General features: G+C 45.9%; 1 protein-coding gene across 2 annotated transcripts in view; it reads right to left on the reverse strand.

Annotated features, from left to right (window-relative positions):
- The window catches only part of NPAS2 (neuronal PAS domain protein 2), a 158,785-nt gene that overhangs the window by 74,885 nt on the left and 65,285 nt on the right, over positions 1-18,615 (reverse strand). For both annotated transcript variants that reach the window (XM_038550993.1, XM_038550992.1), the window contains exon 2: positions 10,615-10,668. In XM_038550993.1, the coding sequence (XP_038406921.1) occupies positions 10,615-10,646 (32 nt within the window). In that variant the 5' untranslated portion in view covers positions 10,647-10,668. The remainder of the gene's footprint in view (positions 1-10,614; positions 10,669-18,615) is intronic.

Genomic DNA, 18,615 nt, shown 5'->3' on the forward strand with positions numbered 1-18,615 from the left:
GCAGATGCTGAACCGCTGAGCCACCCAGGCATCCCAGCTTCCATGGTTTCTGATAAGAAATCCATGGTGCTACTTAGATTTGTCCCATGTGGCTGGTCTTGGATCTTGGGTGGTGGTTTACCCCACAGTTCAGATCTGAAAGTCTATGGGATGCAATTTAAGGTCAGATTCATGCATATTCAGTTTGGTGGTGGGCTCAGGATCTCATAACCTTCTTTATTTGGTCTCTTTCCTGAGCTCCTTCCTCTCAGATCTCTGCCTAGTACTTTCTGGTTTCCATGCCCCATTTTTGTTCCTCTGGCCAGAAAGCTGGTTCTTGGTTTTATTCTGCTTTGCCTCACACTTTTTACATCTGCACCTTCATTTGGGGCCATGTAGTAGAAAGATAGAGAGGAAGAAAGAAGCATGAATTTCATCCCACCCTCTTAGAACAATAGTTCCTCCATTCAGAGAGATAAGTTCCTTTCCCTCAACATTTCAAGTTTCGTATGGATCCCTGTTGCTGTTGCTCCTACTATCACATGATTGCTTACAGTATACAAGGACATGAAGAAAAGAACAAAAGAGGGCAGATTTCCCCTTGTTCAATCTGAGCATTAGAGACCCTGCTCTTACTCCCCATGCAGGACTAGAGGGCTTCTCTGGGTCCTCTCTCATTCAGCACAGATTTCTACTTGTGGTTTCAGCTGCATTGAGTCTAGGTTAGGGATTACTGGAAGGAAGAAAATACCAGTTCAGTGGTACTTCAAATTCTGATGCTTTTCTAGTCTGCCTCCTACTATATACTCTCCAGGGTTCTCAAATAGCTATTACATATAATTTGCCCAGGTTTTATAACTCTATTCAGTGTGGTGGACAGGATGGAGTAGGCTGACTCCATCTTACCCAATTCCAGAACATCAGTATATCTTTTCATACCTTGTTTAGTGAGTATGTAAAAGACCCATAGGAATCAAAAAGTAGGAACATAAATTCTGAAGCCCTGATGGCAGGATCCCTTATACAGGGAAGTATATAGGGGAGAGCTAGACAATAGTTAATGATAGATTCTTAGGGAAGCATTTTTCTGGGTGGCTCTTGGGAAACAAGGAGGATTACAGATGAATTAGGCAGGTCCTCCTTCCTTTGGCATGACTGTATCACTTTAATGAGCTAGCATTAAAGAAGTATCAAAAGGAAACTATAGCGCATCTCAACATAGAATTTACTAAACCAATAAAACTACTCTTCCTGCCCATTGAGGGTAACTTGGGGACCCATATTGCCTAGCTGAGGCACATGCGGTGAGGGGCAGAGGTGTAGGCTCCCAGAGCCCTGGAATTCCACAGGAATATTGTACTTGTAGTTTAGAATCTAAGTGAGATTTAGTTCCGCAGCTGGCATTCTTATGAGGTGACCCTGCTTATCAAGAGAACTCAAGGAAGGAGACACTGCAGAAAGGGTGTGGGAGAGGACCATGGTTTCAAAGTCAAGTCTTGCAGAAGAGGAACACACATATGTACACAGGTACACACAAACACACCCCTCTTTCATTTCTCCTATAGGTGGAATTTTGAAGGCCCTTCTGTTGGGGGATTTCATGAGGCATATTATATAAACTATGCTCAATGCTTCTCTCCCGTCCTTCTTGGTGAGGAGATGATCACAGGTAGGCATACTGAGTGTGCAAGACTGGGCTTTACACTTAGCTACTGATGAGGGAGAGCTGTAGCTGGATGGGGAGCAGGTCTTTCTGAGAAGCTTATGGCACAGACCAGGAAAGAAGACATTGATCTTGCATCCTCCTAGGAGAGGCCTCATGGCCAGAATGGGGAATTTGAGCATGCAAGTGAATGTAGATGTGTTCCTGTAGGTTTGTGTCCTCAGTCCTCTGTAAATTCACAAAGGCACACAACAGTGATGCAGGTGAATTTTATGTCACCAAAAATCCTGTTTCCCAAATGGAAGAAATGAAAAATCACTGTATCAGAACTCCTGATCTGTGAACTAGATCAGGAATAAAAATAAAGTCAGTGAAAAGAGGAAAAAATTACTATCATCATGAGTGGACTCTTTTAATCTACTTTTAATCTACTTCATGTGCAGGGGCACCTGGGTGGCTCAGTGGTTGAGCACCTGCCTTTGGCTCAGATCATGATCCCGGGGTTCTGGGTTCAAGTCCCATATCAGGCTCCCTGAGGAGTATTTGCTTCTCCCCCTGCTTATGTCTTTGCCTCCTTCTCATGAATAAACAAATAAAATCTTTTAAAAAAATCTACTTTATGTGCAGACAGGTTGGGCTGGTGGTGCCTTCTGTGTAAGCCCCTCAAGCATCCAGTGAGATGCTACCCATAACATCTGACACACTTCCACACCAGGATCTCTACCTGATGTTGAATTCTGAGGTTGCCATCTTTTAAACTGGCCCCAAGAAGTCTAGTTTTGTTAACTGAGTAGATGGAACATGCTGATGAGGGAAAACAGAAGATGTTCTCTGAATCGCCTTTAGTTGGCCAAATGGAGTAAAAGCTGAAAAAATCAAAAGCTAACCAACAGAATTGAAAACCAGTGGCTAGAACTGGTGATAGAAGCACTAGTGGGCTGCCCTTGCTACCTAGAGCAGCCAAATTTTTGAGTAATAGGTATAACAATAGGTCTGTAAGTATTCAGTTCTATGTAGAGTAACTTCTTCCTACAGAGAGTCTCCACGGTGAGGAGCTAAAGGCATTTCATGAGGCATGTTACTTTCACACTTACAGTCACCACTGGAAGAAGAGTGGTTGGGGTAGCAGAGAATCAGGATGATACAGCTTAGCTTAAGGGGCATTAGACAAATTTCCAGAAGTTCTCATATTGGTTCTGCTACCTATGCCAGGAGAGAATAGGCAAGTACACCAACCTCCACAGGCCTGTTTCCTCTAATAAAACAGTGAGGACATTGACATGGTGATTTCAAACCAGAGAATTAAAATTTTTCTGAAACTCCCCCCATTGAAAGATGAGTTCCCCACCCCCACCTCCCACCCCCCGGCCTCCTTGAGTATGGGTTGGCTGGCCTTGGTGACTTGCATCTGGGGGATAGAATGTAGCACAAGGAACTGCTTGACTTCCAATGCCAGGTAGTAAGAGGACAATGCAGCTCCCCTCTGGCTCTCTCGCCCATGAATGTTTGCCCTGGAACCCAGTCACGTGTTGTGAGGTCGCCACCACACCTCCATGTGGAAAGCCACAGTCTCCCTGACAGCCTCCATCAACCACTAGCCACTAATGGGAGAAAGCATGTCTTCAGGTGGTTCCAGCCCACCATTTTTTTTAAAGATTTATTTATCTTAGAGAAAGAGAGCACGTGTGTTCATGCGTGTGGGGGAAGGGGGAGGGGGACAGAATCTCAAGCAGACTCCTTGCTGAGCGCAGAGCCCAAGGCACGCTTGATCTGATGACCCATGTGATCAGAGCCCCAGCAGAAAGAGTGGATGCTCAGCTGACTGAGTCACCCAGGTGCCCCCACCCAGGCCACCATCTTTGAGCTGCTCTCGCTGAGACCACAGGGAACAGGGACAGGCATTCCCTGTCAGGCCCCACCCAAGTTGAAGATCCACGGGCAAATGAATGATGTCACTTTTATCCTGTACATTTTGGAGAGGCTCGTTACACAGCAACAGACAACCCAGGAGAGATAGTGCCTACGGCAAAGACTCAGCGATGCCCAAGATTTCTTCTAGAGCAGAAATTCTGGTGTGTCTAAACCCGGCTAACTAGTTCCACATTATAGGATGGGACAGAAACCGATCAGCATGCAGACCAGGCCTCTCAAACCTGAGTCTTATAAACCGGGCAAAATGAACCTGTCTGAGAGTGCTTATCAGGATTAGGTCTTACACTTCTTGTGAAATTTTCACAAAAGTCTTCAGGGTACCTGCAACAGATGGAGTGGTTGACAAAGGAACTCAGAGTTTCCTGTAGAATTGAAAGAGATCAAGTAGGTGCTCACTGTCGACATCCAGAGAGGCAACTCTAACAAGGCAACGCTCACGGGCATGACATAAATTTTAAATATCTTCCACATTAAGACAGTCCCATCCGTGAAAGGTGAACTTCCATGAGGAATAAATTGGAGTCTGGTCAGCCACATTAACAGGGACCCTGTGGGAGTATTCCTGTTAAAGTTTGATGGGTGTGGTAGAAAAATGAGATGGGAAATATGTCAAAATATGAACAGTGCCTACATCTAGGTAGTGATGATTATAAATGAGCTTTGTTGATTTCTTTATACCTTTCTGTATTTTTCAAATGTCATTTTGGTGCTTTTTCATATGTAAGAAAATGCACAAAAATGATGCAAATAAAGTTGATATAAGATAGTATTGGGTAAAAGGTCTTCATGGAAAGTTGTGAAGAGTTACTTAGAGAAAAAAGAAGGACTATGGCCAGAGAAGGTTATTTTTCGTTGTTACTGATTTTGTTTTTTTTTCCCCAGATAATTTTCTAAATTCACAGTTCCATAAAATGGAACAGATTTTGGGTTATTTGCTAATCGCCATCTTAGCACTTTTAATGTGCTAAGGAGCCCTGAAACTCTCCGAAAGGGAGAAAAAGTAAAGAGCATGGCCCAAACTTGTTTTGGGGGGGCATTTCCTCAGATTTTTCCCTTTAAGGCATAAAGCAAGGTCCATTTAAGATCAGCTGTCCCCTGCTGTGCCCAGGCAGGTGTACACCTCCTCATGTCCATAAGCCGGGCAGCCTCCTGCATACCCAGATGGTGGGGGCTAGAGACACCTCTGAGCTCAGGAGCTCGATTCAAGGAGAGAATGCCACCTGGGTGTGTGGAGAGAAAAGCCACCCCCCGTGGAGCCAGATGGGTCAGGCTGGTGCTGCCCTCATCTCACAGAGAATTTTGGAGTATGTTTTCTGATGCAGAGACTTGGCGAAGCGTTTGTGGGATGGCTGAGCTCGGCCAGTGGTATTCTTTTCTTCTGAGATGTAACCGGGACATCTTTACTCTTAACCAGAGTTATCAGAAAATGTCGAGGCCAAATGGGAAGCTGGCCTCATTTTCTAGTGAGCCTTACTTAACAGTCACACAGGGAGAATTTCACGGGAGCGCAAGCCTTAGCAACTTGTCACTGAAATTCTCAAAGGGATATTTAGCTTTTCCTGCAGAAAAGAAGCTTTTTCAAAATGGTGGACTTCTGACCTTCCTTTTTCAAAATTTAGTGAAATTACTGAAAGGGCTTTTGGTGAATTCCTCTTCGCCTCAGATGCTCCCAGAGAGGTTCCAGACTTCTCTGGGTGTCCCTGAGCTAAGACTTTCCCAAGTTTCTAAGCCTACCAGGCACACAATTCTCCTTCTGACAATTCTTAGCCGACCAAAGTACCCCACCAGGGTAGAAGCCAAGAGCCTCGAAGGGAGGGAGGCCTCTTTTCCATTCTGCTGTTTACTGGGCCACAGTAAGAATTAGCATTCTGCTTGCGAGTACGGTTCTACTTTTTCCCTTTGTTTGGAATACAGATTCACTCATCTGGAAATTACGGGGTAATATAAATGAATCGTGTGTCCTGATACCTCTATGCTCTCGTAATGCCTGCTGCTGCCTTAATCACCAAATAAAACAAGCAGAAAGGAAGTCTCAACGTTTTTTTACTGCCATATTTTCCCTGCGTCGGGGCTTACAATGATGTGCATAACTCCCAGTCAAGAGCCTATGAAAGAAAATCCCAGCAGAATTAGCACTATCGGCTCTAGCTGGAAACATCGACATATCAAGACCAAGGCCAGCCTTCTCGTTCGGCACCGAGCCCGCACCCAGGGGCATCAGGGAGTGTGCACGGAGCTGGAGTCCTCCTCAATGGATCGGACCAGCTTTTCCTTTCAGACCTACAGAATTTACAACCAGAGAAATGAAATAATAAGATGAGGTCAGTCTCCTCCTCTTCACCATATTTCTCTCCACCAAAGAGCATGTGGCTGAAAAATAGAGCTTATGAATCCTGATCAGCATCCCAGCTCTGCTCAACACAGACCCTGCAGGATGTGCTTCCTCCTTTATGCTGGTTTTCCAGAATGCCTCTCTAACTTGCCCAAAGCCCTCTGAGGGCACAGTAATGCTATGTACCCTCCTCTTTCTCTTCCACTTGCTTAATACTGACTTAGTTAACAAATATTGATGGGAGGGCGAGTGAATGGTCTCAGTCATTGGTCCACATTGATAAACTACCCCTGGGGGAACCAGGAGAAAGGAACAGCCTCCCAATGGCTAAAGCTTTTCCTTTTGCAACGCTTGCTTTCTCAAAGGTTCATACACGTATAGGCTTCTCGGTTGTAGTGCTGGAATTCCCGCTGAAGTCCAACTTTAGGGGCACCTGGGTGGCTCAGTGGTTGAGCGTCTGCCTTTGGCTCAGGTCTGATCCAGGGGTCCTGGGATCAAGTCCCACATCGGGCTCCCTGCATGGAGCCTGCTTCTCCCTCTGCCTATGTCTCTGCCTCTCTCTCTGTCTCTCATGGATAAGTAAATAAAATCTTTTTTTATTCTTTATCTTTTTTTTTCTTTTAGTAAATAAAATCTTAAAAAAAAAAACAAACAAAAAAACTCTCTCTGCTTCCCTAGGTTGCAGAGCTGCTGTGAGGATCACAGAGTTCATGCATGTAAAATGCTGCAGGCTCACAGCGAGTGCTCCAGGCACCTTGGTGTTGCTGTGTTCTCTGCAGTGTGCTGGGGGCTTACAAACAGCTGCATTTAGTTCCAGCCATAACCCTACAAAGAAGTTGCTACTATTTTCACCCCCATTTGGCAGAGGAAGAAACTGCAGCTAAGAGAAGTGCAGTAGCTCATCTGAGGACAGAAAGTGTAAGTGTCAGGAGTCTAAGCCAGGCCTGTCTCATTCTAAGCTATGTACTTCCTGCCCACTGCACCGCTTCCTGGATGACCCCCCCCCCACACACACACACCAAAACTATGTCACGCCAGAATTAGAAATACATGTGTATGTATGACTGGACCCCAAAATGGTCAGCTGTGAACCTCATTATCTAGGGATTCCAAATGTCTCTCCTTCAAACTGTTTCCTTTTTTGAGTTCAAGGACCATGTTTTTTGCATCTTCCCCAAAGAAAACAGCAAATAGTCCTGACACACAATGGGCACTCAATACTCACTGGATTTACACGGAAATTCACAGAAGTGGAACTGTGTCCTGGTTCAGAATACTCGATCAAACAATCCAAACAAACCATGAATTCCCTAAAGCTTTGGAAACCTTGCCCAACACAGCGCGTGTTTTCTGGAGACAATGAGGGTTTTTGAGCTGAAGCCGAGCATTTCTAATCTCATCAAAAAAAAAAAAAAAAAAGACCATCATGTGAGTGAAAACTATTCCTATCAGGCCTCTAGGTGGGATTAGGGGAAGGGCCTCCCATGCTGCTACCAAACCTGCTAGAGTTAGAGGCTTCAAAAAGGATATAATCTTAGGATAGTGGGTCATTTTGTCCTGGTTTCTCCCCAAGTGTTATGAAGGCTACTGCATTATTGCTGGTATTCTGGCAACAGATCTGGGTATTACCAAACATTCTAGACCTATTTCCCCATCTGAGGTCAAGAGGGGGTGAAGGCTGGCCAGCAGCCTCACTATCCCAGATGTGGGCACACATCCCGAACAGGCAATGTGGGGCTGTGGGTACCCACAGCTCAGAGCAAACAGGGGTGGGAATGAATGGAAAGAAACTGGGTACGATCTGATTTATTTCTAAGAACTTTTAGAAGAGGTTTTGTTGGGATGTCTCTATCTGGTGACCCCTGAGTGTTGTAGCATTTCATCTCCTCTGGATTTCGAGGTAAGCAGTGCAGTAGAGGCAGGGCTAGGACTGGGGGGCTGAGAGGTGACCTGAAGATGAGGATGGTAGCAGCAGACTCCCACTGACTCCAAAATCACAGCACAATACAGCTGTCCACCTGGGCTTGCCAGAGTGACTGGTCAGTCCCTACGTGAAGGGGTGTGCCGTGATCTGGGAGTAAGCACAGAGTCTGAGGTCAGGAAGCCTTTATTTAACTTCCACTCCTGCCACTTGTTAGAGCTTTATGATGTTTGATGAGTTACTAAGCCTTCCTCTCCTCATCTGTAGAATGGGAATAATAGTGAAACACACTTCAGAGGGATGTTGGGATGATATGTGATAATGCAGAGAAAAGAACATAGCATCAAAGGATTAGGGCTCAGAGGAAGCACTCCGTGGCTGCCGGCCACCGCCGCTGACCTTTTCATGTTGCTGAGAATGAGAATACCCTGTCAATGTATTAGTGTCTTGCATTTTCCTTTTTTTTTTTTTTTTAAGATTTTATTTATTTGAGAGAGAGAGAGTGTGTGTGAGAGAAGGAGATCATGAGCGGGGGGGGGGGGGGGGGGAGGGAGAAGCAGACTCCCTGCTGAGCGGGGAGCCCAACGCAGGGCTCAATCCCTAGACCCTGGGATCACGACCTGAGCTGAAGGCAGACACTTAACCAACTGAACCATCCAGGGCCCTGTGTCCTACATTTTTACATACATGTAACAATTAACACATACACACACACACACACACACACACACAGGAGCTTCTTTGTGTATTTTGTGGCTGATTCCCAAAATAACCATGGAGGAGGACAGGACAGAAATGACTGTGTGGTGTTACAGGTGAGGAAGTGGAAGCTGACAGTGGGGAGGGTCTGTTGGAATTCACGAGCTGCAACTGGGCTGGTGTTGCCCCTGCACCCACTCCACAGCTACCTGTGAGGAGACCAAGAGGCCAAACACCCAGAGGAAAGAACTGGAAGTCCGCCTGCCCATGAGAGAGGGCAGGAAGATTCCAACCTCGTCTGGTCTGGGCTAGTCTTGTTCATCCACTTGTTACTTGGGACCAGGTGGATTTTGCAACCCTTAGAGGTTGTGGTTTAAGGTCTGAGAGCACCACTGTGGGCGGTGGCAGTTTCCCACTGCCAAGAGAAGGGCATGTTACTTCCAAATAAATTGGGGGTGTTATTTGAATTGTTGTCTATTTAGATTTTTATCAGAGAAAATTCTTTTCTTTTTGTGGGGAAGTGCAGAGGGAAAGGGAGAGGGAGAGGGAGAGAGAATCTCAAGCAGACTCCATACTGAGCCCAGAGCCCCACGCGGGGCTCGATCTCATGGCCCTGAGATCATGACCTGAGCCAAAACGAAGAGTCAGATGCTCAACCGATGGCATCCACCCAGGCCCTGAGAAAATTTTTAAACATGGACAGGTAGAGATAAGCGTCTGATGAACCCCCAGTGCTGACCCTCCAGTGTTAACAACCCTCACTCCTGGCTGACCTGTTTCACCCACACCTCTGGCCGTCTACCCTGCTCCCTGACTTTTCTTTAAGGAAATACTTGGGGAGTTAACAAGCAGTTCAGACTCCTGCTGTGCCCCACAGATTTACATCCAGCAGGCCTGGAGTGGCTGGGGATTTGTTCTCATGCCTGCCACCCTTTCCCCTCAACAGGTGACATGAAAGGCAGACACCGAACTGGGGGACCTCTGAGGGCTCCTCCATTTGCAAGTGGATGATTCTGTAAGTGAAACCAGGCAGTAGGTGCTGTGAAGGGAAGTGAGCAAACCCTTCAGCTCTGCAGCTGTCTGAGGGCCCGTTGCAGAGGACTGAGGGTCCTGCCACACACACACACACACACACACACACACACACACACACACACACAGTGGCAGAAGCAGACAGAGATCATATGGAGGAAGAAGGCTCATCCTTGGGCCTGTGAGTGAAGGCTTTCCCCAGAGAGCACACTCTGTTGCTGGGCCTGTCACCTGCAGCCTGATGGTCTGTAGTCACTTACCAACCACCTCCCTTCACCTGTGTCCTCCTCATGTCACCTTTATTTCCCTGAAGCCTAGCACAGGAACTGCCCACAGGGGCGAATTGTGTGATGTTGATAATATTCCACGGCTCTTTACCTTCAAACTATCAACTTCATGACTCCACTTTAAAAACAGTAGGTATTCAGTAGGTGCCCAGTGAAGGAATAAGCAAGGATTGGGTTAAACAGCTCTGACACGCCAGCTACCGAGCTAGTATTTCTGGCCAACACCACAATGGCGTAAGGGGTGGGATCTCCAAGTACAGATGAAGAAACTGAGGCAGGATACATGGAAGTGCTTATCGCACAGGGATGATTACTATGTGTTCGACGTATGGGAAAGAGGATTCCTATTATTGTCCAAAGCCAGGCAGCTGCCACAGTGGGGCTGGGATTTGAAACCAGTCATGCCTGGCTCCAGTCAGGCTGCCTTACCAAGCAGTCTCTGTGCTGGAAAAGCAGTAAACTTCAGTGGCCTCTGAAAGGAGACCCAGGTTACCAAGGTTAATATACAAACATGTGAAAAATATAAGCCACTTGGCAAGTCCCGAACAATGAGGAATTTCAGGATAAGGAAGAAAATTGAGGGAGCTGGTCTACATTATTTTTTTTTTTTTTTAGTAGAGCACTGCTATATTTCAAGGATGGTGGATACCAAAAGCATGTCCCCCAATGGCCTGTCTTGCTGGTGTTCTCATCCACGCTGAGGACAAGCACATTTGACCCTGGCAGACCACATGGAACACACTGAGGCAGGAAAGCCGCTCCTTCTTACCTCTTTGCCCTGTCTTTCTCATCTTCATCCATTAGATTTTCTATGCAGTTTTTCCTGCAAAAGAGAACAGAGGATTACTGTCTGCTTCTAGACCTTTCTTAGGTCTACCAAGGTGTCATCATTTTGGTCCTATCTAACGCCCCCCCTCCCCCGCCCCAGCCTTAGCCTAGAGGTTCTCAAACTTTCTGGTTCCAGTAAAACCCTTTACACTCTCAAAAATTACTGAGGACACCAAAGAGTTCTTGTGTATGTGGGTTAAAGTGAGAAATCTTAAATATGAGAGCCTTCATTCCATTAGGTATCAGGGCCATATAATCATCAGATGTCAAGGAGCTTCTAGAAAAGTTCACTATATTCACGAGAATAAAAAAGGCAAAGAATGTGTTAATATTAGGAAAGTTGTTTTGACCTCCTGGACCCCCCCCCCCAGGGATCCCCAGATCACACTTGGACAACTGTTGTCTAGATCCAGCTCAGTGAAGTGTCTGTTTATCTCAGACCTTAACCTGCAAGGTGCCTATGACATTACGAAGGACCGCATTTATACATCTGTTCACTCAAATACACAAACCCTGCTTACATGCAGCCAGGAAGAAACGGGGCCCCAAAATATGACAACCCATAGTCCTTCAAGGCATTTACACTTCCCTAGACAGTCAAGGCACACAAATGCGAAAAAATTAAGTAACAATCCAGGAATGTTCTCGCAGCCCAAAGGCATCAGAGACTCCCTCACTGCCCAGAGCCTGTACTCTCCGGGGCGGCTGGCTGGATGTCTTAAGGCCCACAGATGTGGGTTCCTCTGCCACACGTAGGCCTGTGTCTTCACGCCTCAGAGCCATGGCTCTGACTCCTTATTTCATTCACACGTGTCCCACAGTCCCGCGTGTCTGGGGTGCGCCCCCTCCAGGCAGCCCTGGGAGCAGAAACACTCGGAGGGTGGCCCACGAGGCCAGAGCCTGCGGGGGGAACTGGAGGTGAAGGCCGTGGTGGCCGAGGGGGCAGAGTGAGTGGGATCAGGGTGGGGACCCCAGAAGAGCTGAGTCACCAGTGCCCACACACTCCTCTTCCCAGAGGGTCTGAAGTCAGGAGGCCCAAACCGACACTCTGCGACCGCACCAACACCCTCGAAACTTCAAGTAGCAGATACTTTTTAATGGGGCACACGGATCTGTCTAAGATCAACTGGTTTTGTGATGTGGGTCCGACAGGTGCACAGGGATGGGTGGGAGCCCGACAGGGAGGGAGAATTCTGCAGCTCCACACGCGCACACTCAGCGTGCGCACACCCTGCTCCATTCAGTCACCCACAGCCTCGCTTTAGTGATAGGTTCGGGAGGCACGGCCGTCCCGAGTTGAGGTTTGCAGCGTAATTAAAATGGGGTTTTAATTCATCTGTACACAGGCCTGTGCTTAATGCTTTCCAGGTGGAATCTGTTCAGTTTTAAGATGCGAAAAAAGTGGTGTCACCTTCTTTAGTGATGCACGACCCCAGATCTGTGCTCCCAGGGACGTGCTGGCTGCCCATGTGGGCAGGACGTGAGCGAGCACCCAGCCGAGCCAAGGCCTTCGCCAGGTGCCCCTGGGAAGAGCATGTTTGAGGGAGGGATGCAGGCTTCACTCTGCTTTCCTGAGGTTCTGGAATCCTGCAATTACTGGGATTACTGGGATTGCTTAGTCATAAATGAAAACTTACAAGTGACTAATAGCTGTTCTTTATCAGCCACGTCTTCTCTGTCTTATATTTGTCCTTAAACATTTCCTGAATCCATGAAACCTTGATGACCTATACCCACTTCCTCTTCTCCCCTATCCCTCCCGTTCCCGTGCCTGATTCCTGTCACCTGACCCCTGTCTACACCATTCTGCTCAATGGCAGGTGTGTGATGAGAAGACACCTAAGCCAAGTTCCCCAGGAGTACCTGCCACAGGGGCTCCACACTCAGATCCTTACTGTCTTGTCACTGAGCCTATTGTCTCCCATGCCCTCCTCATGGGCCTTTTTTTTTTTTTAAGATTTTATTTATTTGAGAGAGAGAGAGAGAGTGAGCGAGCAAGCATAAGGAGGGGGAAAGAGGCAGAGGGAGAGGGAGAAGCACACTCTCTGCTGAGCAGGGAGCCCAAAGTAGGGCTCAATCCCAGGACCCTGAGATGATGACCTCAGAGCCACCCACAGGCTCCTCCCTCTTTTTTTTTTTTTTAATACTAAAACAACTGTGGTGAAATACACATTACATAAAATGTATCACTTTTAAGTGGACAGTTCAACAGCGTTAAGTGCATTGCTCTTGTGCAACCATCACCACCATCTGAGGGACTCTTTTCTTCTTGCAAAACTGCAACTCTGTGTCCATCCTTCACTGACTCCCCATTCCCTCTCCCCTAGACTTTGCCATCACCACTCTCTCTGTCTCTATGGATTTGACTATTCTACATTTGTCACACAGGTGGAATCATACAGGACAACTACTGTTGTCCTTTTGTGGCAAGCTGATTTCACTTTTAGCATAACGTCCTTAAGATTTATCACATCATAGCATGTATGGGGATTTTCTTCCTTTTTAAGACTGAATAATCTTGGGGATCCCTGGGTGGCTCAGCGGTTTAGTGCCTGCCTTTGGCCCAGGGCGTGACTCTGGAGTCCCGGGATCGAGTCCCGTGTCGGGCTCCCGGAGTGGAGCCTGCTTCTCCCTCCTCCTGTGTCTCTGCCTCTCTCTCTCTCTGTGTGTCTATCATAAATAAATAAAATAAATAAATCTTTAAAAAAAAGACTGAATAACCTTCCATTGTGTGTTTATACCACTTTTTATTTATCCCGGTCATCTGTCCATGCACTGAGTGGCTTCCACCTTTTGACTACCACCAGTAGTGCTGCGAGGAACATGGCTGTAACCCCCTACCCTCATTTTTGAGCCATCCTTTTATTTCATGATGTGGAGAAATTAGGGCCCAAAAGCACAAAAGAAAGGGGAGAAAATCTTTCCTGTGAGGTCTGGTTAAAGGAACAGTAGACAAGTTTAAGAGGCGGCACCTATTCCTCTCAATTGCGTAGGATTTTGAGCAAAAAAAATTTTTTTTCATGATCACACAGAACCAGGGAAGAGAACATGGAGCTTAAGTGAAGGCAGAGAAGATTCTGTATGGAGGTGAGAAGATAACTGCTGATGTGATTAACCCCCAGAGTGAATAATGGAGGGATACTATAGAATCTTCACTCTGGACAACCACATATTCTAAGTGCATTAGATATTTATGAGATCTATTAGTCAAAGTCCCAACAGGAGACAGGACTTCGACAGAAAGGTGTGGGTGGGGTTTAGGGGAACCAGGAGGGATGGTGTGGTTACCTAGGGTTAGTATCAGACGAGCTGTTAACCCCCCTGAGAGTGAAGGGATCAGAAGGAAATAGTTTCCCAAATCTGGAAGGAGTGTGTCCTATAGGGTAGGGGGCATTTGGTGGAAGGATGCAGCCAGCCTGAAGAAACCTTTTAAGAGGGGAGTCAAGGGAATAAATACCTCACCTCACTCTCTGCCCATCCTGTCCCGCTGGTGTCACCTATTGGATACACCACCCAGAAGGGTGAGGCAGGGGGCCCATGATGTCATCCGTATGGGGGAGCCCCGGGTACAGAGGAGGGTGGAAAGGTGTGAAGTGGAACAGGAAGGATACTCAGTAATGTTCATTTATGAGAACTCCTCCAGTTCTGGGTTTCTTGGATTTTCTGGAACACAAACTATTTGGAACCTTTCAAAACCTTTTACATTTCCCCAAATTTGAAGTATAAGCATCTGCATCTAGGAACTAAACACTCAAGAAATAATAACACAATCGTGATGAGAGGCTGAGGAAAGAGAGACTAGCAGAGAAGATCCTTGGAACTATTTAAGTCACAAAGTCGGTAATGATAGACTGTAACCTACAGAAGAAACTTCTTGAGTCCATAAGGATACAAATCATTAACCGGATAATCAATGGGCAGTTGGGGAGGGGGACAGATCTCCCTTACAGAACAACTCCAATTCATAAAGGTAAAAGGAATATAGGAAATAGAAAATCACATCAGTACCCCATAGTAATAATTTTTGCAGGCAAGATCCATTGATGGATGTTGAAATTAATATGCAAAAGTTTGAGAAGACTCAGGATATCTGCATAAAGTATCTCCTTCAATATATTTATTAACTACAAAGAAGAATGGTAACTTTATAACTGGGGGCGGTTGGCAGACACTACCTTCCCTAGGGGTCAAAATTAACATCACCAGTGTAAGTTAGACCCAAGTCTTTTGGTGGAAATAAGTGCTCATTCTCTTGGGTGTTTATACCCAGGTAGGAGTATAATTGCTATATTATAGGGTGGCCATATGCTTAGTTTATCAAAAACTGCCAACTGTTTTCCAAAGTGACCGCACAATTTTACATTTGCACCAGGAGCATGTGAGAGTTCCCGCGGTTCCACATTCTTGCCAACACTTGGTATTGGTTTCTTACTTTCAGTCATTCTAGCGGGTGTGTTGTGGGATCTCACTGGGATTTGAATTTGCATTTCCCTCATGATTGATGACACTGAGTATCTTTTCATGTGCTTATTGACCACCAAGATAGCTTCTTCAGTGAGATGTCCAAGTTTTTTGCCCATTATTTTTCTTTCTTTTTTCTTTAAAAATTGGGCCATTTGTCTTCCTTGTACTGGTTTGTAGAGGTTTCTCTCTTCTGCCCACGGAACTTTGCCAGATCTAGAGATCAATTTGTGAACATTTTCTCCCAGTCTGTGGCTGGCCTTTGCACTTTCTTGATGGTATCTCTTGGTGAACAGATAAAGTCCAGTTTATAAATTTTTAATTTCATGGTTAGTGATTTTGTGTCCTCAGAAATCTCTGCCACCTCAGTGTCATGAGGAATTCTCCTGTTTCCTTCTAAAAGCTTTATTATTTTAGCTTTTACATTTAGATCTATAGTCCATCGCAAATTAAATTTTATGTCTGATGTAAAACAATGGTCAAGGATCTTTTTTTTTTTTTCCTTGCTCCAATCTGGACATTCAGTTACTTCAGGGTCATTTATTGAAAAGACATTTCTTTCCCTGTTGAATTGCATTGGCATTTTTGTCAGATGTCTCCTGTGATCCTATATATATATTTACAGAATCTTTATTCAGGTCCATCTATCTACAGGGTCTCGGCAGCATGCAGATATACAGGATAAATATTTTTTTGAAATAAACTTTACTTTTTAGAATTATTTTGCATTTACAGAAAATGCAAAGGCACTACAGAGAGTTCCTACATATCCTGCACCCAGTATCCCTTATTATGAACACCTCACATTAGTATGGTACATTTGTCACAATTAATGAACATCATTGACACATCATTAAATAAAGTCCACACTTTATTAATATTTATTAGTTTCTACCTAATGTCCTTTTTCTGTCCCAAGATCTCATCTAGGGTACCACATTACACTTAGTCATCGTGTCTCCTTAGGCATCTCATAGATGTGAGAGTTTCTCAGACTCTCCTTGTTTAGGATTTGTAGAATGTCCCTCAATTTGGGTTTGTCTGATGTTTTTTCTCATGGTCAGATTGAGCATATGGGTTTTTAGAGGAAGCCTACAAGGGGTAAAGTGCCATTCTTATCACATCATGTCAAGGGTGTTAACAGCATCTATCCCTATGACATTGGCCTTAACTACCTGGCTAAGGTAGTGCCAAACTTAGCTTTATTATTTTTTTTTAATATTTATTTGAGAAAGAGAGAGAGAGATTGAAAACATGAGTGGGGGGAGGGGCAGAAGGAGAAACAGACTCGTCACTGATCAGGGAGCCTGATGTGGGGCTCGATCCCAGGATCCTGAGATCATGACCTGAGGTGAAGGCAGATGCTCAACCGAATGAGCCACCCAGGTACCTTAAACTTGTCTTTAAACTGCATGTTAGTTACATTTACACATGGCATGTGCAATATTTTTCTTCAATTTTCAGATAGTCCTTTTCCAAATGAAGAATTGCTAAATTTAAAGTGGTAGATCCAATTATCAATCTCAAAAAAGTACAATGAATATGCTATCTTCTCTGTTTTTAGAGTTGGATACATAATTATTGAGCTTTTATCAGATTGACAATCAGAGCCATTGCTTCAAACTTAGAGGCACTTCACCTGGAAACATATTGAGCATATTATCTGAAGACAGCTAACCTGCTGTTTAGGGAAACTTATTCTGTTTCCTAACTCTGTGGCACCTTGGATTTGTCTATCTTTATGTCAGTTCCACACTATCTCAACTCCTCTGGCTTTATAGAGATTCTTGGTAGCAATGTAGTGTGAGCTTTCCAATTTTGTGCTTCTTATTTAAGATTCTTGGCTATTCTAGGTCTTTGCATTTCCTTGCAAATTTTGGAATTTACATTGTCAATTTCTATAAAAATGCCTGCTGCAACCTTGATTGGGATTGTGTTGAATCTAGATTGTGTAGAATCTAATTTGGGAAAAACTGAGTCGTAACCATGTTGAGGTCTCTGATCCATGTACTCGGCTTCTCTCTGTGAAGAGGTAACGGAGTGGCTTCCTTGAAGCACTAACATGATGTTCAGTGATTCAATGGGTATTCCCTGAGTGCTAGGGCAACCTGCAAAGCCCCTGCTCTCATGGTGCTTAGAGGGTGGGTGTTGGGTAGGGGAGTGGGGGCAAGTCACAAGCAAATAAATAAGCAAACACTGTCAACTGCTTATAACTTCTGTGGAGAAAAATAAAGGAGAGTTGATGCAGGGTGGGGGCAGGGGTAGGGAGTGCTGTACTGGGCTGGCTGGAGTCTTACTCTTTTGCTATTTTAGGGGGTCACAGAAGGTCTCCCTAGTAAGACCATGTTTGAGATATGACCTGAGGGAAGGAGCCACGGGAATACATACCAGGGAGACTGGACAAAGTTTGGCTTTTGCTCTGAGTGAATGGGAAGGCACTGGAGGTTCTGATCAGAGAGGCGACAGAGAGTTCCTCAGAGGACAGCGGCAATTCTCGAAAGAATTGCATTGGCACAGGGGAGAGTACCTAGCCTGGCCCGCAGCAGACACTCAAAATCAGGTTATCTTCACTGATGGCAAGGACGAGATAAAATGCACCTTTACACCTTGCCAGGATGCCCAGCCCTGCGACTTACCCATAGTGAGTGCTCAGTAAGTATCGGAGGAATGAAGGAGAGAAGGAAGGGAGGGACAGACAGGCAGACAGGGTTGAAAGGAAGGTCAGGGCCAGAGCCAAAGCCCTACCTGAGCTCTGGTGGGACCGCAGAACACTGACTCCCACAAATCTCTCAATGATCTTGGTTAACCCAGAATAACAGTACTCACGAAGTACCTTTAAAGGTGCACCTATGTCCTCAGGACTAAGAATTAAAACAAAACTATTCTGTGTAAAGGAAAAGCCCCTCTGACTCTTCAGGAGGGGCAGGTGGCTCCCTCACCAACCCTCAGCCATGGCAAAATTCTGAAACACCATCATCTTATTTTACCCCCATCCGGTTCTATGTGTAGAATGGGCTGGCTCTGGTTACGTCCCTGTCGTACCCGGAAGCATCTCCCAGGAGGACTGAGCAGCCTGCCCGTGGACACAGGGCCTGCGGGAGAGCCAACCCCGGGCTGTCTTCTTGGAGCAGACTCAGGCACTTCACCCACAGCCTGCTGCGCACGTGTGAGGTTCCCACATCAGAGTCAGGCTGATTTAAATTTCAATTCCAACCCACTTACTCTATGACCTTGACCAAGTCCCTAAACTCCATGAGTTTCTGTTTCCCTCATTGCTAAAGTGGGGCTGGCATCCACCAGGCAGAGATGACGTGGGCCATAAAGGAGAAGGATGTCAGCAGGCATGTGTGCAGGCAGGGCCCAGCGTGCTGCCAGCAGCTCAGGCCTCCAGGGGGGTTCTCTCCATCACACGCTGGCCTCCCCTAACTGTCCTAGCCTTTACGTTCCCACTGGGGGCCTGAGCCCCTGCTAAGGCAGCTGA

Source organism: Canis lupus, chromosome 10, assembly GCF_011100685.1.
Source record: "Canis lupus familiaris isolate Mischka breed German Shepherd chromosome 10, alternate assembly UU_Cfam_GSD_1.0, whole genome shotgun sequence".
In the NCBI taxonomy this organism is placed as follows: Eukaryota; Metazoa; Chordata; class Mammalia; order Carnivora; family Canidae; genus Canis; species Canis lupus.